This window comes from Mercurialis annua, linkage group LG4 (genome assembly GCF_937616625.2).
Source record: "Mercurialis annua linkage group LG4, ddMerAnnu1.2, whole genome shotgun sequence".
Taxonomy (NCBI): Eukaryota; Viridiplantae; Streptophyta; class Magnoliopsida; order Malpighiales; family Euphorbiaceae; genus Mercurialis; species Mercurialis annua.
In genome coordinates this window covers 27,215,763-27,237,933 of record NC_065573.1, presented here as the reverse complement: position 1 = coordinate 27,237,933, position 22,171 = coordinate 27,215,763, and the positions used below count along the sequence as shown (strand labels likewise).

General features: G+C 32.4%; 3 protein-coding genes, 1 long non-coding RNA gene and 2 other non-coding genes across 6 annotated transcripts; 1 reads left to right on the top strand and 5 right to left on the bottom strand.

Moving 5' to 3' along the window:
* Positions 1 to 1,069: 1,069 nt before the first annotated feature.
* Positions 1,070 to 1,172, bottom strand: LOC126679647 (U6 spliceosomal RNA). The gene has a single exon (XR_007640934.1). It is a non-coding gene; the product is annotated as a U6 spliceosomal RNA (small nuclear RNA).
* A 494-nt stretch (positions 1,173 to 1,666) lies between these two features.
* On the bottom strand, positions 1,667 to 3,184 carry LOC126676630 (uncharacterized). The gene is made up of 3 exons (XR_007640366.2): positions 2,715 to 3,184; positions 2,010 to 2,430; positions 1,667 to 1,915 (listed from the first exon to the last, which is right to left on the bottom strand). It is a non-coding gene; the product is annotated as an uncharacterized LOC126676630 (long non-coding RNA).
* On the bottom strand, positions 3,007 to 3,109 carry LOC126679644 (U6 spliceosomal RNA). Its single transcript, XR_007640931.1, has one exon. It is a non-coding gene; the product is annotated as a U6 spliceosomal RNA (small nuclear RNA).
* An 8,693-nt stretch (positions 3,185 to 11,877) lies between the features above and the next one.
* LOC126678785 (probably inactive leucine-rich repeat receptor-like protein kinase At5g06940) lies at positions 11,878 to 15,273 on the top strand. Its single transcript, XM_050373689.2, has 2 exons — positions 11,878 to 14,256; positions 14,609 to 15,273. The coding sequence occupies exons 1-2, from the start codon at positions 11,964 to 11,966 to the stop codon at positions 14,980 to 14,982; spliced, it is 2,667 nt and encodes an 888-aa protein (XP_050229646.1). The 5' UTR covers positions 11,878 to 11,963; the 3' UTR covers positions 14,983 to 15,273.
* Positions 15,274 to 15,892: 619 nt separating this feature from the next.
* On the bottom strand, positions 15,893 to 18,753 carry LOC126676598 (pentatricopeptide repeat-containing protein At4g02750-like). Its single transcript, XM_050370833.2, has one exon. The coding sequence runs from the start codon at positions 18,345 to 18,347 to the stop codon at positions 16,134 to 16,136; it is 2,214 nt and encodes a 737-aa protein (XP_050226790.1). The 5' UTR covers positions 18,348 to 18,753; the 3' UTR covers positions 15,893 to 16,133.
* A 108-nt stretch (positions 18,754 to 18,861) lies between these two features.
* On the bottom strand, positions 18,862 to 20,201 carry LOC126678920 (transcription elongation factor TFIIS-like). Its single transcript, XM_050373834.2, has one exon. It carries the CDS (start codon positions 20,145 to 20,147, stop codon positions 19,005 to 19,007), a length of 1,143 nt encoding a protein of 380 aa, XP_050229791.1. The 5' UTR covers positions 20,148 to 20,201; the 3' UTR covers positions 18,862 to 19,004.
* Between the last annotated feature and the right edge of the window lie 1,970 nt (positions 20,202 to 22,171).

The following is a 22,171-nucleotide window of genomic DNA, read 5'->3' as shown; positions in this document are numbered from 1 at the left end:
GCAATCCCTGCATTAAAGTTAACTGCGAGCTTGTCATGAAAATCTTCTGTATGACAACGCATTGCAGGAACATCCTCTTTTCTTGCTCCTTCTTCTTACCCGTCCTCAAATCAGAGACTCTTAATCATTTTTCTTTGGCTGAGTGGCATGTAGTTTCATGGTGCTCGTCCCGGAACCGATGGGAGTTCTTCTGGTCAGCGGTCAGTCCGACTTACTGCAACTACTGTGTAGCACCCAAATACACCCGTTAGAGCTTTTCGCTCGATGTCCCTACATTCCAGCTGTAGTAATTAATACTGACACAATCGAAATTTGTACCAAAAAACCACAATTTCGTGCTTATCATATCACAAACTGCATGCCAGAAATAACTGATACAACTCTTCATGTCTAGTTTCCTTATAAATATAGCCTATTGCTCAGCATACGTCTAAAAGAGGGAAAAAAAATACAATGCAGATTTCAGTAGGATCCAAAGACAAAGACGTTACATTGTCATATGTGGCTGATCAAGAAAACATATTGGACCTAAAAAAAAGGTAAACAAATTAATTGAACAACAATAGTTTGACATGCATGCATTAGCATCAGCCACCAAGACTGTACTGTTTTCGATAAAACTATAAATCAAAATCAATTGTAATTAACAGTCATGGTCAATATACTCCTAACAATTTAAACCAACATTCAATCAAGTGCCAGTCAAATCTGTTTAATTCTTCATTATCAAATCATCATGCTCAGCTAAATAAAGAATTAAAACGGCTGGAGACCATCTCAAACGTTATGCACACTCTGTGTTTGATGTAATGCTGAACCTATAAAAACAGAAGGTTGCACAAAATAATTAAAGCAGTTTGTAGCTCTCGATTGTGATTACCCAGTAGATCCAGCAGCATCAAGTTCAACTTGACTGGCAGGAAGGGAAATCAGGAAGAATTTTTTCATTGCTAAATCATAATGCAGAGCTAAATAAAAAAGTAAAACAGCAGTAAATCGCCTCAAATTGAATGCACACTATCTGTTTGATGTTATGCTTGAGCGAGAAAAACAGAGAAATCAGGAAGAAAAAAATTTGGACCACTTCTCGATTTATGCGTGTCATCCTTGCGCAGGGGCCATGCTAATCTTCTCTGTATCGTTCCAATTTTATCGGATGTCCCCGAAGGGACAATTAGCTTCTGTAACGCTTTCTAATATAAAGAACAAACAAGCCATGTAACATAGCGATGTGGGTTTTAGTGTATATCATATCATCTACATGAACGGCATGTCGTTAGTTAAGTGGAAAAGTTTGCTAGAGGCCAAAATAACTGTAGCCCATCTCTGAAGCCCACATTTCAGTGCAATTTTTTCTTTCAAGTGAAAAAAAGATCATCACATCTTAATTTACAAATTCATTATAGCATCGGGAAAATTGGATATTTGGGTACTTATTTTAACTTTTTTTTTATATATAGTTTTGTTAAATTTGTTGAAGTGTTTAGTGAATTTCATTACTCACGCATTAGCCAGAGTGTTAATTATTATAAACTCTACGTATTTCTTTTTCTTTTGAGTTTTGATTGATACAGATATACGTTTTCTGAAGAAAAAAAAGTGGAAAAATAAGAATGTTCACAGATGATAAAATTTTATGGAGACTCTTTGCCTAATATGAATGTGGTAACAAAATAAAACTGATTTCATGTTCATGGGAAAGATATCAATAGTTCCTTGAAGAGATTTGCTCTCCAGAAGAACACTTTTATCAAATTTTCCTTTTATCTCTCGGAACAGCATAGCATCCATAAACAAGATGTAGCACAAATTTAAAGAAGCTCAGAACTATGATCAACAAAACCTATGTTACAGCAGGTACAAATTTGTATGAACTATGGCCAAGATTGCTCAGTCCCTCTAAGAATGCATACAACTGTGGAGTAAAAACATTTTCATCAAAACTAAAACAAAATAGATAATAAGTATATAACCTATTTATTTCATCACCATAGTGAAAGAAAACGCACCAGAATACAAGTTATAAGCAACCAACTAGAGACTGTCTCTAACAAGCATGGAGAAGACTCTGTTTTGGGAACAAACATGTCATCATCACCAAGCTGCAGTATGCTCCCTCCTAGCAGTCATGATAATTGCGAACTTGTTAAGAAAATATTCCGCGGACAGTCATGCACGAGAACGCACTGCTGTACAAGGGAAAACAATCAAGGAACATCCTCTTTTCTTGTTCCTTCTTCTTACCCTTCCCCAACTCTGAGACTCTCAATCATCTTCCTTTGGCTGAGGCATGTATTTCCATGGTGCTCGTCCTCGTAAGTGAAGAGAGTTTTTCATGTCGCTAGTCGGTCCGGCTTCTACAACTATGGCACCTACGTAGCTCGGAAATACACGCATTGGAGCTCTTCGCTCGATGCGTCTTATTTCCAACTGAAGTAATTAATAATGGCGAAATAAAAGTTAGTGAGCGGGTCAATCAAGTATCACTAAGCTAAGACTGAGGTTATCATATCAAGGATTATATATATAATGCATCAGGCTATAAAAAGGACATAAATTTGTAGCACAGGATTAAGTTTAGACAACTATGAACAGCAACAGTATGCAATAAGTCCCTACTAACAATCATAAAGTGCACTAAATCACATTAATTTAAAAACATAAGTGCTCATAACGTTACATTATCAATGTAAGGTTTATTGAACAGTGATCACCTCAAATGAAACGCACAATATCTGTTTGATGTAATGCCTGACCGATAAAAACAGAAGGTTGCACCAAAAAAATCAAAGCTAATTCTAGTTTGTCGATAACTAGTAGATCCAGCAGCACCAAGTTAAAGTTGATCGGCAGGAAGGCAAAACGAGAAGAATTCTTCACTGCCAAAATCATCATGCAAAGCTAAATAAACAAGTAAAACAGCTGGAAATCACCTCAAACGAATTGCAGGCTATGTGTTTGATGATTTGCTTGAGTGAGAAAAACAGAAAAAAAAATCAGAAAGAAAAAAATTTGGACCATTTCTCGATTTATGCGTGTCATCCTTGCGCAGGGGCCATGCTAATCTTCTCTGTATCGTTCCAATTTTATCGGATGTCCCCGAAGGGACAATTAGCTCATTCAAGACTGTCAGCTATAAACACAAAACAAGCCTTGTACAATAGCGATGTGGGGTTTTAGTGTATATAATCTCCATGGACGGCATGTCGTTGGTTTTAGATGTAAAAGTTTTGCTAGAGGCCAGTATATCGATGAAGCCCAAATTTTAGTGCAATTGTTTCCTTTAAAGAAAAAAGTTTATTATACTGTACATATTTTAATTTAAAGTTCAAAATATCATAAAAATGGCAAATTAATGCATGAAAAGTCAAAAACATGAATCTGAATCTCCAAAAATGAGCAATTTTTAGGATGACTCTTTATCTAATGTATGTGTGATAATCAAAGCAAATCTCATTTCATGGTCATGGCAGCTTGCCACTAAAACTGTTTTCCCAAATACAAATTTGATAAATTATGTAAATTATAGATGACTATAAAATCTAAAACAAACCGAATTAAAACATTTGGTTCAATTCAATTAAAATTATTATAAAAAATAATTTTAAATTCAATTAGATTAGATTCTAATAATAAAATGTGAAGGGATATCATACATGGCTTATAATCACCCATCGTCTTTGACTTCGTGGCCTTTCACTACCACTGTCCTTAAAAATTAATTTTGGTCCAATAATCCACTAAGTTTCGATTTTAAAATCATAAAACTCCACATCGTCAGTTTTCGCCTAACATCGTTAATATTAGCTGACGTGAGATTTAAAATAATTAAACACGTTTCACGTTATCTGACACGTCTGCAAACATCCTAAAATTCTAAAATTCCTAAAATATTCCTAAAATTAAAAAAATCAAAGTCTCCCCGCTGCAACAGTCCCATCGACTATCGTCAGCTGCTGCTATCAGTCGCCGTAAGCGGCAAATTGCTCGCCTGAGAAGAAGATCTCATATGGGCTTGTCTTTCCAGGCGAAGGTATGTTTTTATTGTTAGAAGGTCTGTATCCATCTTTAGTTACAATCATTACTATTATTGACAAAAATTAACAAAATGTAGGAGCTAGCATAAGTAGCAAAAATAAAAGAAAAAACAAAAAGAAGTGCAAAAGTGTCCCTACTAATACAATGGCCACCATATGTTGAAAGCAATGTGAGTAATTGAGAGGCAGTATAATTATTTGTAATAGCTTTCTTGAATGTAATAAGTGAACATTTGATAATGCCAACTTTCATACACTCACCTCTATAATACACTCATCAAAGACAAAAAGCCTCACCTCACCACCCAACCCATTGACCCTCCAAAATCCTTTTATTGACTAATAAAGGAGCTCTTCTTATATCACAAACACCCATAACAATATCAATCAACACTTAAAATATTGTCCCTTTTCACATATGTTTTACTAGTATTAGATATCTTTGGATGCTTTAATCTTGATAAGTTGACCATTTGATGATGAGCATATCCAAACAAAAGAGTTTTTTGAGATAATAAACAAAGTTGATACTAAAATGCATGCATGAGACAACATGATTCTGTTTAGGGTGAATTACTCAAAGTCTGAGGTAATAACTAATAAGTCAATTATTCTCTTTATAGTTACCTCACTCTATTAGTTATTTAATTACTAGAAAATTATAGTTTAATCCTCAAATTTATTTTAAAGGAAAATTCAACAAATTTTTTAAAAATAATACTTAACTAATTTGTCATGTAGTTTAATTATTGTTCATAGTAATAAATTGGTAATTAATTAGTAACTTATTCACAGATCATTAGATATTACTAATTTATTAAAAAATGATTTACCTTCCAAAACATTTTCTTTTAAATAAAAACATTTAAATATAATAAACTAATCAAAAAATGTAACTCGTAGTTCTTGTGAATGTCTTTACATATTAATTAAACTGATGCAAAATATAAGATTATATATTTAAATAATCCTATAAATGTAAAATATAAAAAATATAAGAATTATGAAGAAGGAAAAGTATGAGAACAATTGGAAGACATATTTGACATTCTAAACCCATGAATTTATACCTCGTATGATATCTATATATAAATATTATAGTAGTGTTTTTTTGGCCAAAACTATAATTCATTTGAGAAGATGATATTACAACTAATGGAAGTCATATCACAAAAAAAATAATGATCTTTTAAGATTAAAATACTAAATACTAAACAACAATTCAAAATAAGCAATACAAATAATTGAAGGTAAGAAAAATTTATAATATGGATCTCAACAAATTAATACAACGATGAATTATGATCCCATTGGACGGGATACTTGTATAATTCTTCTTTCAATTTTACAAGCAATTCACTCTATCCGGTGACGTTTAATATTACTGATTTTCATCTTCAATAAGATTCTAGAGAGAGATATATATCTACAAACATTCCAATTTTTTATACAAGAGTTTAGATCTAAAGCCTGAATAAATACTAAAGATTCTTGAGCGATCTAAAACATCGGATCAAATAGGTGTGGAAAGACCTTAAAAGTTTATTCAATCAAAGTAAAATCCAAACAAACACTTTAAAATAGACTTATTAAAAAAAGAAAAATAAATTCACAAATAATGGTATTATGAGTGGAGAGAGGATGATTTTCCGGTTAATCGAAAAAATCATCTTCTCTCATCCTCAAGAAAATGAAAAAAAAAATTAGTTTCTAAAGAGAAAGGAGAGAGTACAATTTTTAGAGAGATAAGTAAATAGAGTTGAAGATCTTGTTTATAATAGTGTTAGTTAACAAGCAGACAACATAAAATTACCATTGTCATTGCATTTTTTATTGGGAAACATTATTACACACCCACAACTATGATCCGTTTGCTAAGTATACTATAATTTTATCGGATGTCTCCATCACGAGCCAACGGATGGCTCCCGTCGGGTGGATGGATCGGCGGTGGGTGAGGTAATGACGATGGGTGGAGCAGCGGTGGGTAGTTGGAATTAGATTGAGTGAGTTTTAGATTTATTGGGTGTTTTTAGATTTGTTTGAGTTAAATTTGGTTTGATTAGATTTTTTTAATTAATTACACATTTTAGGAATATTTTGATAATTTTTTTGGACAAAAAGACTTTATTAGCCAAAAATGTGAAGCTCAAGAGGGTTGAAATTTTAGAATTATGGTAATAGAAGGTTTAAAACTAAACAACAATGAATGAAATAAGCTTAGATGGAATTTAATTGGACAATATTTGTACACTTGTTTTAGTTTTTATAAAACATTAATTTAAATTGATTTATTTTAAAATAATAAAAAAATAATTTAAAAATTTGGACATAAATAAACTATAACTAGCTAATTTTTTAATTTTTATGAAAATAATTTTTTTTTATTACGGTAGGGAAATAGTAATTATTAATACTTCTTGGTAAATTTCCTATTGGTCCTCATTTGCCAATGGCTGGCCCAAAATAAGATTCTTACTGACAGTCAAACGTGGTCCATATGAGGTTTCCACCGTTGGATTTGATTACATCATGGAAAGAGGCTCAGCGATGAAAGCGGGTGATCTTTATGGTATAATCAGAGGGTTAGCAAGATTTCCCAAATCTATTGCTGTTACTTGACAATGACCCCACATTAATAATATTCGAGTGTTTATGTTTAGAAAAAATGGTTAGTATTATTTAATTATCACTTTGACTAAATTAATAATATTCAAAAAAATATATTTTAAACTACAAATATAAATACTAATATAAACCTATTTATAAATTTTACTATTAAATTTAATTTTAAAAATATAATAATTAATTCCACTATTGTATGATTTATTTTTAAAAATTAAAATACCATTTAATAAAATTATTTAATAAGAAGGTTAATTTTATAATATTATTATAAAAGTACATGCAAATTCTAAAACAACAACTATTGATAGATAAAAATATTTCCCTAAAGCGACAACTAAAAAAACGAAACAAGTATTGTTTATGATATTGAAATATTTAACTATATCGCATTTGTTTTGTTGTATGAATGATGTGGTATAATCTTTATTTTGTATAATTATTCATAATATTCACTCTTATGTCTACCATTTTTTTAATAAGTTCTATTCAATTTTATATATAACAAATACATAAAGCTTTGAAATAAAAATTACTAAAATATTGAATAAGGAAATCTGAATTCAAGATCTCAAAAAAAAATTAATTATGAATTTTATTAGAAAATCAATTTATTAATTTTATTTATAAAATGTACTTTTGTTTTTAAAATTTAAATTTTTACCCTTTTAATAAATATTTTTATCATTAAAGAGAAGCATAATATGTGATAAATTTGTAACAAAACACAAACTCACGAAAATTTATGAAGCTACAATTAATTTACAGTTTTATCAAATATGAGATTAACATTTTAAAGAAAAACGCATAATCATTTAATACTTCATCTTTTCTGAAATAATGGTTGTCGAGACAAACACGGAGAAATTTAAAAATATAATTAAAACAGTTAAAATCAATAATTTTATCTATAACTCATCTTCATACTTTTTATATTACTTTTTAAAATATTTAAATAGCATACTAATGACTAGTCTCGTTATTGATGTATATTACATAAAATGAGTTGACTAGTTCATTTTATTTTGTTCACTTTTGATATATAAAAGGGATTTTTTAAGGGTATTAGTGAAACAAATCCTAACGTTTCACTTTTTTTGCGATTTAAACTCAACGTTTAAAATTTTACGAAACAAATCTTAACCTTTTCAATTTTTGCAAATTATAGCGTAAGCCGTTTTCCGGCCATCATTTGCTTATATAACAGCCATATCATTGATATATTAAATTTCAACGTTTTAAAAAAATTACAAATAAAATCCCAATGTCTCGAGTTTTGTAACTTGTAGCCTAAAAAACATGATAAAATAGTTGGAATTAGAACTTGGACTACAATTTGCAAAAATTGAAAAGGTTAGAATTTGTTTCGTAAAGTTTTAAACGTTAAGCTTAAATCGCTAAAAAAGTGAAACGCTGAGATTTGTTTCGCCAATGCCCCTTCATTTTACATTGTAATATGATATAATTAATTGATCCAGGGCCAATTATATAAATTTATTAGAAATTAAAAATTAATTAAAAATTGTTTAATAGAAAGCTTGATATAATTGAGGACGCAAAAGTAGTAAGCTAAGTTATCAGTTTGACACATAGAGAGTAGTTAATATTTCTTTCATCTCAAATTAATAGTTTATAATAAATAGAAAAATAATTTTTATAAATAAAATGAATTAATATATAAATAAATATCATATGTATTTTTATTGTATGTAGTGATAATTTTCTCCTTTTTATATATACTTCTTTTCATTAGTACCCTATGTCTCATTCTATTTTTTTTAACTTTTTAATGTTCTACAAAGTATGTAACCCAAATTATAAACAACCAATTATCACTTTAATAATTAATTATTATTTATATCCTCAGTAATTAGTGATGGAGTCTGCCTTCTGATCTGATTGTATGACCTGCAAAACTGGTTAGAAGCTAACCGGACGGTGGTTGTCTGATTAACTCTCAGATTTTAAAGTCAGTATTGAGCTGTGTATATCGTAACTTCGTAAGTTGTGTGTTTAGGCATAACTCAAACTCCTTTTATAGTACATGATTAGTAAACCTTGTAGAGTTGTAATAGGAAGGTGAATCCTATTTTGTATGGTGTGATCTTGATAAGGAGTGATATTCCTTATTCAGACATGAGTCATGTTTAAGAATGTTTTCCTAAATAGTCTCGTCTTTCTAAATTGGAGGTTATCTTCCTAAGTTGGAGTTTGTATCTAGATAGGAAAGATACTGGAGATTATATAGTAGATATGGTAATCTATCCGAATTCCAGGGTCGACGCGCTTTATCCGAGTCTTCAGGGATACAGTATTCTTCTTGTCGGATGATGTGGTATTCCAGTCCAGGGGGATCTTGTGGATTCGGCCGCCTGTTTGGTTTGATCCTTTGGGCGTAATTCGGTATCGTCTGAGAATAGATTTCCTGCGACTCGGCTCCATTGTATTTAAAATAGGATTCGGTATCCATGAATTAGATAAATAATATTTTCTATTATTTTTAATCTAGCTAATGCTAATCAATGACATGATTTTTTTATTAATATAGAATAATAGAGGATAAAAGATTATGCCATACACTTCTCGCTTTTACATTATACATATTATTAATTATTTTATAAAATATGTTTAATTATTAATACAAAATATAAAATTAAAAAGGTAACTAATATTAGCTAAAAAAATGACAATCGAACTATTTAACTCATTCTATTTAATAAATTATTGTCATTTATATTGTAGTATTAAACTTTTCATCATTTTTTTATTGAGGGAGTAAATGTTTGAACTTGTTATTTCAGAGTATTTAACCGTAATGAGAAAAAAAAAACAGTTTTATGAATGGCACGTGCAAGGTGGACTTTTGTCTATATTCAGACATTTCTCTCTCTCACGAGAAGCCTTTCTTGGTGAATTGTTTTATGACTTTTGTCCGTTTCATTTTAGTTTTTCAATAAATTTCAATATATTTTTATAGACGACTGTGTTTGACTTAATATATAGAGTTAATATAATTCAGGTGATAAATGAAAAAAAAAACTATTTTCAATAATTATTAATTTTACTACACCAAAAAAGTATTTCTTCCATAAAAATTTAAAAGTTTTATTTTCCATTTTAAAATGTTCTATTTTAAAAGTTAGAGTTTTATTTCCAAGTATTTTTTTCATTAAATTTATCTTTTAATGATCTTTTTAAATTTAAATTAGTTTTACAAAAAAACTCTCCTATTATTGCTAAGATTAAATAAAAAATGTCTTCTTTTACATAGAATCAAATAAATTTTTAAAATGGATATATATATAAACTGGTTAAATAAATTTTATGTAAGAGATATTTTAAATTATAATTGAATATTTTCTCATGAATTATTAGAATACGTTTGACAGTATTATTCAGAGATTTTTTTTAAAAGAGTCGTTATTGATATAATTTACATTCGAGTTAATTTTTCAATATTTAAATTTAGGCTAGTATAAATACAGTTGTTTTTTTCTCTTTTTTTTTGATAAAAAGTGTTACTAATATTTTTCTATATGAAAATAAGCGAATGTCAATTTGTTACTACATGGTTAAAAAAAACTGATACTGTTGGCCGTAGTATTAAAATTCATACATGTTGACATAAAACTCAATGATGAGTCCTGAAAAAATTATCTGCATATTAAATGCATACAATACTCCTCTATGTAATATTTTTTAATAAAAAAAGCCCCTTTATGTATTTTACAAATATATATGGGAAAAATAAATAACATTTTGGAAAATTTATATATAACCTTTAAATTTAAAAATATTACTAGCAAAATCTTTTAATATTGTTTGAATTTTTTAAAATCTTTTATTTTGGTGTTTGGACTTTTTTAACTTTTTTCACTTTGATGTATGAGCTTCTATTTTACATTTCAACTTTTTTAAAGTATTACTAAACAAGTGATTGAACTGTTTTTTTAACCATCAGTCTATCAAAAGATAAATGACTCAGTTTTCTTATTTAAATTAGACGTCATATTAATAACAACGATAATAATATTTTGTATGCCTAATAATACACTTCTATATGGAATTAGAATATCAAGCTAATCAGGAAAATTAAATTACTTTCTACATCTTAATAGAGATTGCTCTTACTGATTGCCCCGTCTCTTTTTTATTTGATGCTAAAAAAAGTTATGGGGAGTTTCTCCTCTTACAATAAAAAAGTAAAATCCCTTTTACAATATTTTGTTGGTGGTTTTGCAATTTGCATTACACTCTTCGTAAAAAGAAATTTTTATATAAATTCGGTCTACTACATCATTTGTAAACTAAACTAATTGTATTTTAACACCTCATTAAAATGAGAGTATTCTTATAATTTTGTTTGTTATTTGTATATACTTTTAAATGATGATATTATAAAAATACCCTCATTTTAATAAAATGTTATGATATAATTGGCTTAATCCATGAATGACATGCTGAACCGCGTCCATCTAAATTTTTTTCCTCTTTAAAGAAGCCAAAACCAAAACCTAGACTCTGATTAAACAAAAAGAAAAACTTTTCAATTGGGTTGGTAACATTAAAAACTAAATAGTTTTCTATACTCTATTATCACTTTTTTTTGTCAACTATTATCACTTTATGAACAAAGACAAAAAGTCACTAATGACTATTTTTTTGCATAGCTCACAATCTCTTTTACCTTCTTTACCCATCAACATCTCTCTACCCTTTGTTCTCTCTTACACTTAGGCCAGAGCATCTGTCTGTTCGATTTTAAAATCGGTCAAAACAAACCAACCGAATTTCAGATTCAGATATACCAAATTAAATCGAATTATTTTAATTTTAAAATTAATATTAGCCTTAAAATTTATTGTCCAATAATTGTTTATATATATTTATTATAGTATATTTTATCTATTACATAAAATTTATTAACTTATTATTTGTTAGGTACTAATAATTAGGAAATAAAGACTAAAATTTTATAGATATTTTATTTGTATTAAATTTTTAATTATTTGTTCATTTTTTTTGTTATTTCGATCTTTGAAATACCGAAACCAAATTAAAAACCTTATGTCTAAACACAAACCGAACCAACCCATATTAACTAAATAACCGAACTACTACTAAAATTCCGCTTCAATCCGGTTTGATTTATGATCCGGTTCGATTTTTGCACACCCCATTTCCCACTCACATAGTCACACTCTCACAAGTCTCACTTCACAGTTCACTCATATAAACAAAAATAAAAACATTGAAAACAACATAAACAACCTCTTCATCTCTCTATCTTAAGCTCCATCAATGGCTGCTGTTACCATCAAACACTACTCTCTAATCACCCTCTTATTCTCAGTTCTCTCTATTACCAGTTCAGCTTCAACTGAAGCTGACATTCTTCTTTCTTTCAAAGCTTCCATTGAAGACCCCAAGAACTCACTTTCAAGCTGGTCTGCTACTACCTCAAATCTTCATTACTGTAACTGGACTGGGGTTTCATGTTCTTCTAGCTCACTCACTGTAACCTCTCTTAACCTTCAGAGTCTGAATCTTTCTGGTGAAATTTCTTCTACTCTTTGTGGGTTGTCTAATTTGAGTGTTCTTAATCTTGCTGATAACTTTTTTAACCAGCCTATACCTTTACATCTGTCTGAATGTAATTCCCTGGTGAAGTTGAATCTTAGTAATAATCTGATTTGGGGTACAATCCCAGATCAGATTTCTGAGTTTAAGTCTTTGGAAGTTCTTGATTTTGGTAGGAATCATATTGAGGGGAAAATCCCTGATAGCATTGGTTTATTGGTGAATTTGCAAGTGCTCAACTTGGGAAGTAATTTGTTATCAGGTAGTGTTCCTTTTGTTTTTGGGAATTTTAGTGAGCTTGTTGTTCTTGATTTGTCTCAAAATGTTTACTTAGTGAGTGAGATTCCTAGTGATATTGGTAATTTGAAGAAGCTTGAGCAACTTTTCTTGCATAGTTCTGGTTTTCATGGTCGAATTCCGGGTTCTTTTGTGGGGTTGCAAAGTTTAGCCATTTTGGACTTGTCACAGAACAATCTTAGTGGTGTAATTAGTCCAGCATTGGGTTCTTCTCTCAAGAGCCTTGCTTCTTTTGATGTCTCTCAAAATAAGATTTCAGGGTCGTTTCCTATTGGTGTTTGTAGAGCACAAGGACTCAAAAACCTTGCTTTACATACTAATTTGTTCAGTGGTTCTATACCTACTTCAGTTCATGAATGCTTGAATCTTGAGAGGTTTCAAGTTCAAAACAATGAGTTTTCTGGCGATTTCCCTGATGAGTTGTGGTCATTAAGCAAATTGAAGCTCATAAGAGCAGAAAACAATAGATTTTCTGGTAAGATACCGGATTCTATATCAATGGCCGGTCAATTGGAGCAAGTTCAGATAGATAATAACAGCTTCTCTAGTAAAATTCCTCAGGGTCTTGGCTCGGTTAAGAGTCTATATAGATTTTCCGCATCTCTTAATGGATTCTATGGTGAATTGCCTCCTAATTTTTGTGATTCTCCAGTTATGAGCATTATAAATCTTTCTCATAACTCTCTTTCTGGTCATATTCCTGAACTCAAGAAATGCAGGAAACTTGTCTCGTTGTCTTTGGCAGACAATAGTCTCACCGGAGAAATCCCATCAAGCCTTGCTGATTTGCCTGTGCTAACGTATCTTGATTTGTCGGATAACAATCTCACTGGCTCAATCCCTCAAGGGCTGCAAAATTTGAAGCTTGCTCTCTTCAATGTGTCTTTCAACAAACTTTCTGGTAGAGTCCCTCCTGCTTTAATTTCAGGTCTCCCTGCGTCCTTCATGGAAGGAAATCCTGGCCTTTGTGGTCCGGGATTGCCTAATTCTTGTTCTGATGAGCTACCAAGACACCATGGCTCTTTTGGTCTTAGTGCAATGGCATGTGCTCTGATCTCTATAGCATTTGGCATTGGTATTTTGCTTATTGCTGCTGGATTTTTTGCATTCCATCGATCCTCTAAGTGGAAATCTCAAATGGGTGGCTGGCGATCAGTATTTTTCTATCCTCTTAGAGTAAGCGAGCATGATTTGGTTATGGCGATGGATGAAAAAAGTGCTGTAGGAAGTAGTGGAGCTTTTGGCAGAGTGTATATTGTAAGTTTACCTAGTGGAGAACTGGTTGCTGTGAAGAGGCTAGTCAATATAGGTAGCCAATCTTCGAAAACCCTGAAGGCTGAGGTCAAGACGTTGGCCAAGATTAGGCACAAGAGCATAGTTAAAGTTCTTGGCTTTTGCCATTCCGATGAATCAATATTTCTAATTTATGAATACCTGCAAAGGGGAAGCTTAGGAGATGTTATTGGCAAACCAGACTGTCAGTTGCAATGGAGTGTTAGACTGAAGATTGCCATAGGAGTTGCTCAAGGATTGGCATATCTTCACAAGGATTATGCTCCACATTTACTTCACAGAAATGTCAAGTCAAAAAATATTCTTCTGGATGCTGATTTTGAACCAAAGCTCACAGATTTTGCTCTTGACCGGATTGTGGGAGAAGCTGCATTTAGCTCAACCATTGCTTCAGAATCTGCAGACTCATGTTATAATGCCCCTGGTATACTTCTTTCTTCGTAATTAATAATTATGTGAGAAAATTAGCGTGTGTGCACTGTGTAGTGTCTTCTTTCAATTAAAAGTCCTAATCACATCACATGGCTCACTTGAGAATTTGAGATTTTGATTTACATGAACTACTTTTAACTCAAAAAAAGTTACAATTATATTATCAGAAGTACTTTATGTCCTCTGATGCTCACAGATATTGATTTACATGGACTACTTGAACACATGGTCTTGTTCATTTAAGATTAAAGAACACATTAATCTTATCCGTTCTTTTCAAATGGATTTGCTTATTTAAATCTTAAATATCTAAAGCGATTGCGTGCCTACTTGATTAATTGCAGAAATTGGGTATAGTAAAAAAGCAACAGAGCAAATGGACGTTTACAGCTTTGGTGTTGTGCTACTGGAGCTCATAACTGGCCGACAAGCTGAGCTTGCAGAACCAACAGATTCTCTTGACATTGTGAAATGGGTTCGAAGGAAAATCAACATAAGTAACGGAGCAGTCCAAGTTCTAGATTGCAAAATATCAAACACTTTCCATCAAGAGATGCTGGGAGCTCTAAACATTGCTATTCGATGCACGTCCGTAATGCCGGAGAAACGACCATCGATGGCTGAAGTTGCACGAGAACTTCTTTCCATAACCTCGCGAACTCAGCTTCCACATTCATACTCATCTACGTTGGATGAGAGTTCATCATGTCCAGTTTAAATGTGGAGCGAGGGATTATCCCATTATTTTTTTATGGTTTCATCTCATTGTATGTAAAAGAATGCAGCTTGATTTCATATATGTCATGTTCATATCACTTGAGTGGGAAAGAAAGAATGTCTGTATGATATTCTCTGCTGGTTTGGGGGTTTAGGCCTATTGATGAGCTTAGAAGCAGTTTCATGTGTTATATTAAGATCACCGAGCAATACGCAATAGGCACTTCTGCTATACGTTTGTCAAGTTTCAAAAGAATTTCTGCAAAAATGAAAATCATTCAGTTTGAACTTACCAGCTTGTGAGCTTCATCAATAACACAAACAACACTCAGGCCACCTGCAAATATTTGCTTACAAGCATAGAAATACAATCAAAACGCCGGCCACCTGCAGATATTTTCATGCAAGCATAGAACACAATCAGAACTCAGTGCACCAAACATCATATGTGACTGCTATATATGGGTACATGGTCCATTTAGCTAATGACAAAATCTAAAAACTCATATTCCACACGTTAATCCACCAAAAAAATGAATCATTCAGTTTGCTAAAAAAATGTTTTGACAAATAGTTGCATAAAACCATATAGCACAATACAACATTTGAAACTGAGTTCTTGTCTATGAACCACAAGCCTATTCATTAATCATATGCATATTTGAAAGAGAGTCACCAGACTCAAACCCCCATATAAATTCACATCTTAACATTCAAGTCCCTGCTAGTTTACATCCTAATCACAACAATTAACCAATAGTCTTATATTTTCCTGCTAATGTTTTGGCTGGAACAACATTAGTTAGTACCATATGCATTACATCATATTTCAACATAGCCTGAAGCCACATCATAAGTTGCACGAAACTAAAATGCTGAAACACGGCTCTATGTGAAAAATGCATATTTCATTCATATAGATACTTAACAACAATACAATCCAAAAAATCAGATCTAAATATATACATGCACTGTTTCTACATCAGAGTTAGGAAGAAAAAATTACAAGTAATTATAGTAATCCAAGCATTGCATTGGACATCAGAAACTAATCTACTTCTAATGTACTGCATTTTTGGTGGATTTCCTTGCAAGGATGACTTGGTAGTTGGTTCTTACGTTTCCTGTCATCACTGGCCATCTCTTGTGCGCTCATACGCTGCAAGAAACTGTCTCATTTGTAATGTGAGCCATTAAAGTTTGCAAAACCTTACGAGGGTCTGCTGCAATGGGCAGAGTTGAATCAGCAGAGAGAAAAGTATGTAGCTGGTTTCTCAATTCAATCCAGCTGCAACCAGGTTGGTTTCTCGAGCTGCTCTCTTTCATTAACGTCCTTACTTCCTGAACTTCACTCCATCTTGCTGCCTGAGCATGCATGTTTGACAACAGTACAAAACGCGATGTCCTGTCAGGCTCGATTTCTAAAAGCTTGTGAGCTGCTATTTTTCCAAGTTCCAAATTTCCATGAGTTCTGCAAGCCCCGAGCAGCGCACCCCACACACCAGCATTGCCCTTAATTTTCATTCTCTTCACCAATTCAAAGGCCTCATCCAACCTTCCTACCCGCCCAAGCATGTCAACAACGCAAGCATAGTGCTCGGCCAGTGATTCAATTGCATAAAACTGAGTCATACATTGAAACAATTCCAAACCCTGATTAACAAGGCCAGCGTGACTACATGCAGACAAGACTCCAATGAAAGTGACTTGGTCAGGCGCCACTCCTGCTAACTTCATCTCCTGAAACAGCTTAACTGCCTCTTCTCCGTAACCATTTAATGCATACCCACCAATCAAGGAGTTCCAAGACACCACATCAGCATGCTCAATGCCCTTGAATACGAGCTCAGCTTCCAAGATTCTTCCACATTTAGCATACATGGTGATTAAAGCATTGCAGATGCATAAGTCATTCACATAACCTTGCTTAACCAGGAGATGGTGTAGCTGCTGGCCAACTTGCAGAGCTGCAACAGTAGCGCAAGTACTTAGTCCACAAGCAAAAGTAAATTGATCAGGTTTCTCTTCTTCAGATTGCATTAAAACAAAACACCATAGAGCATCCAAATATGACCCATTTGTCATGAAACCCGAAATTAAGGAATTCCAGGAAACTAAATTCCTCTCTTCCATCTCTTCAAAGATGCTCAGAGCTCTATCAATTTGTCCTACTTGAGCATACGCAATAATCATATTATTCCATGTAACTATGTCCTTTTTGACCATTTTTTCGAATAGACGGATAGCTTCATCGACTCTTCCACATTGTGTATAGCCTACAATCATAGTGTTCATGCAAATCAAATCAGGGTTACTTATCTCCCTGAAGATTTGACAAGCTTCATCTATTTTATTACATTGAATATAACCAGATATCATTGCTGTTTGGGCAGCAATGTCGCTGTAAGGCATTTCATTTATTGTTTTCCTTGCCTTATCAAGCTTGCCAGCACGAACATATCCATTAATCATCGTGGTCCATGAAAGAGGATCTCTCCTCGGCATCTTTTCAAATAGCTTAGCAGCCTCGTCAATTTTGTGGTTCTGAACATATGCTGAAATCATTGCATTCCAGGATGCCACATTTCTACTAGGCATTTGGTCAAAAATCCTCCTAGCCTCCAAAACATTTCTTTTTCTTGCAAACCCACATAATATTGTAACCCAAGAAATGATGTTTGGCTCCGGAATTTTCACGAAAAAATCCCAAGCAGAATCCAAATCATCAAGTTGAACGAATCCGTCCACCATCAAATTCCACGAAACAACATCGCGATGGACCATTTCTTGAAAAAACTTCAAAGCCGAACACATGTGTCCATTTTTCGTGTACCCCGCTAGCATCGAGTTCCAAGAAACTAAATTTTTAACAGGCATAGAATCAAACAGCCTCTTGGCTTCATCATATCTCCCTTCCTTGGAGTAGCCAGCAATCACTGCATTCCAACAAGCCGTATCTCTCTTATAGCAACAAGGAAGTGAATCCAAAAGTTGCCTGGCATTCTTGAGCTTCCCGTTACGGGTATAGCAAGTGATCATCAAAGTCCACGAGAAAATATCCCTGTGAGGCATTTTAACAAATATACCATAGGCGTGATCAACCTTATTACTGTGCAAATAAGCAGCAATCATAGTATTCCAAGACACTAAATTTCTGGTAGGCATTTTATCAAACAGATTGCGTGCATCTACAACCCTGCCATTTTTTGCATAGGCAGATATCATTGAATTGTACGTGACAGTGTTCTTTTTGGACATTCTTAAGAAAATTTTGATGGCATCTTCGATCCGACCGCATCTTCCCAACTGGGTGATTTTCAGATTTTGGTCGAAGATACAACTACTTTGCAGTAGCCTCCTTTTCATGGTCAAATTTGAGCAATCTGTTTGAAAAGAATTGCTGCAAAAAATGAATCATTCAGTTTGCAAACAAAATAAGGCCACCTGCAAATATTTGCATACTAACATTTGAAACATCAGATGTAAAATATAAAAGCTTTTCGACAAAAAAAAAAACTATAAAAGCTCAGAATTTCCCCTTTCTTGCTGCTCAAGTTTTCATTTCTGCCTTCCACATCTGCTTAAGAAAGTGCTTCTTAACATTTGAAAGAGCGTCACCAGACTCAAAATCCCATATATTCATCATCAAAATTCACTTCAATTACATCATAATCACTTCAATTACATCATAATCACTATATATTCATCATCAAAATTCTAAACTCAACAATTAACCAATTGTCTTATTTTTTGTGCTAATGGTTTGGCTGAAACAACATTAGTTAGCACCATATGCATTAAATGCTGAATAATACGTTGCACGTAAATTAAATGCTGAATAATTATATGTGAAAAATGTATTTTTCATTCATTTAGCTACTTAACAACAATAAACAATCAGTAGAGATTATAATAATCTAAGAAATCGGATTCTAAATATATTCATCCACTAACTGTTTCTACATCAGAGTTAGGAAGAAGAAATTACAATCCAAGCATTGGAAATCAGAAACTAATCTACTTCTAATTTACTGCATTTTTGGTGGATTTCCTTGCAAGGATGACTTGGTTCTCACGCTTCCTGTCATCACTGGCCATCTCTTGCGGGCTCATATCTGCCACTTCCTCTGGTTTGATTGTTCCGAGAAGAAGCTTTCTTCTAAAGTCAGGGTTTTTAGGATCCTTGATGTTGAACAGAAGCGATCGGTACTTGGGGCGGCAGCCTGTGTTGGAGAATCCCCATTTAGCAAACAGAAGGGATTCGATAGAGGAGGCAACCTGGGCTGCATTGCGCCTGTCACTGTCATCCTGAACTTCCTGAAACACCATCGATAAACCTTGAAGAATCTGTTCCTTTACGTTGTCCCTCAAGTGCGGCTGATTGTCTTGAAGCTGGCGATCAGGCATGGGAATCCCTTGTCTCTTGGGTTTCGTAATCTGCCGCTTGGGCATCAATTTTTGAACGCCAAGATTCTCTTGTTTCTTCTTGGGCGGTGTCTGAATCTGTGGTTTGTAGGAGGTTTCAATCTTGTCGGGTTTCTGGAGAGGCATGCGAAGATTCTGTTGTCTCTTCATGGGTGGTTTCTGAATCTGTTGTTTGGGTATCAGTTGCTTGGAGGTTTCAATATTCTCCTGTCTCTTCATGGGTGGTTTCTGAATCTCTAATTGCTTGGAGGTTTCAATGGTGTCAGGTTTGTGATGAGGCATGGCAAGATTCTTTTGTCTCTTGAGTTCTGGCGGTGGCGGCGGAGTCTCTGGTTTGATGGAGGGTTGACTGTCAAGAATGTTGGTCATGGCAATTTCAGAATAATGTCGTTTCTTGATGATCAACTTAACGCGCTTTCCGTTGACGTTGATATATCTGAAGGGGTTTATAATGGGAGGTGGATCATCAGGCATGGGTTCTTCTTCTCTGACAAATTCATTGAGCATTCTTTGGTTCCAAGCGGCATAAACAGAAGAAGAGAGATTCTTAATGGTGAGGCGTGGGTGTCCGGTGAGACTGTGAAGACGTTTAAGCACATCAGTTTGGGCGGAAGCAAGTGCAAGAACCTGGGAGCTCACCGGAAAATGAAGAAGATCATTCAGCGCCTCCAGACATTCAGATTCTTGAGAGCCGTAGTGTGCCGACTTCCATGCGACGTTGAACAAATCGGCAAGCTCCATATTAATTATGTGAAGAAGAAAGCAAAGAGAGTTAAGAAGTGAGATTAACTGAGGTTTATATCGAAAGAATGATAAACCCTACTACTAGTGGCAAGAAAGCAAGTGGGTTTATATAGTAAATTGAAATTAATTATTTAGGAAGTTTTAAAACACTCCTACTTCCATTCCGATTAGGAAATCCAATACCTTTCGGAAACTTCCTCTTTAATTACTAATTAACTCACACTCACACTAAAATTCACTGTAGCGGTAAATAATTTAGAAAACACTTCTTTCAATTCATTTACAGCAAATATGAAAAATAAATTATTTATTTTCCTTTTTCCTTTTATCAATTTAAATAAATTACATTGGTCGAGTTATAATATTAACCAAGCGCCTAGAATGATAAAGAATAAATATAGAGTAACTTATGTCTATTTTTTAAATATTAATAGACATAGTGACAATTTAAATTACAAGTCACATATTTAGCACATAAAAATACTAATTGAAGTACAACATTTGGTTAAAATCAAATTGGCTGATTGGACCAAACTAAAATAATTCTGATTGGCTATTTCAAATATAATATAGTTTGATCTTCATTTTAAGCATGAAATCGAATCGACTAAAATAAATTTTAATTTAATATTATATTAAGCTAAGAAAGTTGATTTCAATCATGTTATCGTGTTAAGTAATTTTCTCTCGTAGTAATAATTATTAATCCATCTAAATCATATTACCTATTCTATTTTGAGTATTCCTAAATATTTATTCCTTTTATTAGATACTCATTATATTTCTGATTAATGTTTAACGTAAAAATATTTTGGTTTTTAAACTTTCCAGTTATCAAAATGCACAAATCAAATAAAAATTGAACAACAAAATTTTATCTAATTACAAATCAAACCGCACCGTATTAATAAAAGAAACCAAGCTATAGTGGCAATTTTGGTTCGGTTCAATTTTTATTTCTGGTTCGGTTTTAGAACAACCCTAATTGTTTTTATATACTCAACTATTTATTTATTTTTTCAAAAATAAATTAGTTATAGTATTTAATAAGGATATATTACAAGAAATAAAAATATATTTTTAAAAATTTAAAATATTAATTATATTTTTCCAGTTGTTTAAAAATAACAAAATGAACAATTATTTTGAGACTGCAAGGATAACATGAAAAACTTATTTAGTGTTAAAATTGAGAGCAAAGATAGTTTTTTTATGTAAAAAAAAAGTACTAATTGACTCTGTGGTCGAAGCCAATGAATTTTTAAGCCCTTTTGAAATTGTCAAAGATGGTGCAAATAACACTTGCACGTTAACTCCGTTATTGCATCCGTCAATAAACTTGACGAAGGATTTATGTGATATATAATCCTAATTTAAATAAAAAAGTGTTATGTACAATAATTTTAATGACAAAATTATTATATTTCCATCATCTCTCTTAACCTAAGATCTTAATTCCCCTCTTACCTCTACAGTAGCCGACATTTTTCCAACATCGAAGAAGGTCAATTTATCTTTTTTAAATATTTCTAATTTTTGAAAACAAAAATTTCTAATACAATTTTAATTACAAGTCACATAATTAGTTTTATACACTTTTATTGAAAACAAACTTCCTAATACATATTTCATAAAAAAAAAACTTCCTAATACATCTTATCGAAAAAACTTCCTATTTTTAAAACAAAAAAAAACTTTCTAATACATATTTTCCTATTCTGCTTTACTTCATCTTATCGTAGAATTTTTGAATATTAAACTCTATAGATCATTGGACTTTTCTCAAGTTATAGAAAGATCATTAAACAAATTTTTCTTACAAAATGATCACTGAACTATGACTTTTGTTACAAAGGAGTTCATCCATATAAAACGTACCGTTTTCACGCAAAAATACAACATTTTTGTATAGGTGGCAAGTCAAAATTACAAAAAAAAAACATAGATTAATGACATTTTTGTAGTAAAAGGTATAATCCAATGACTTTTTTATAATTCACAAAAAATTTAGTATACTTTTT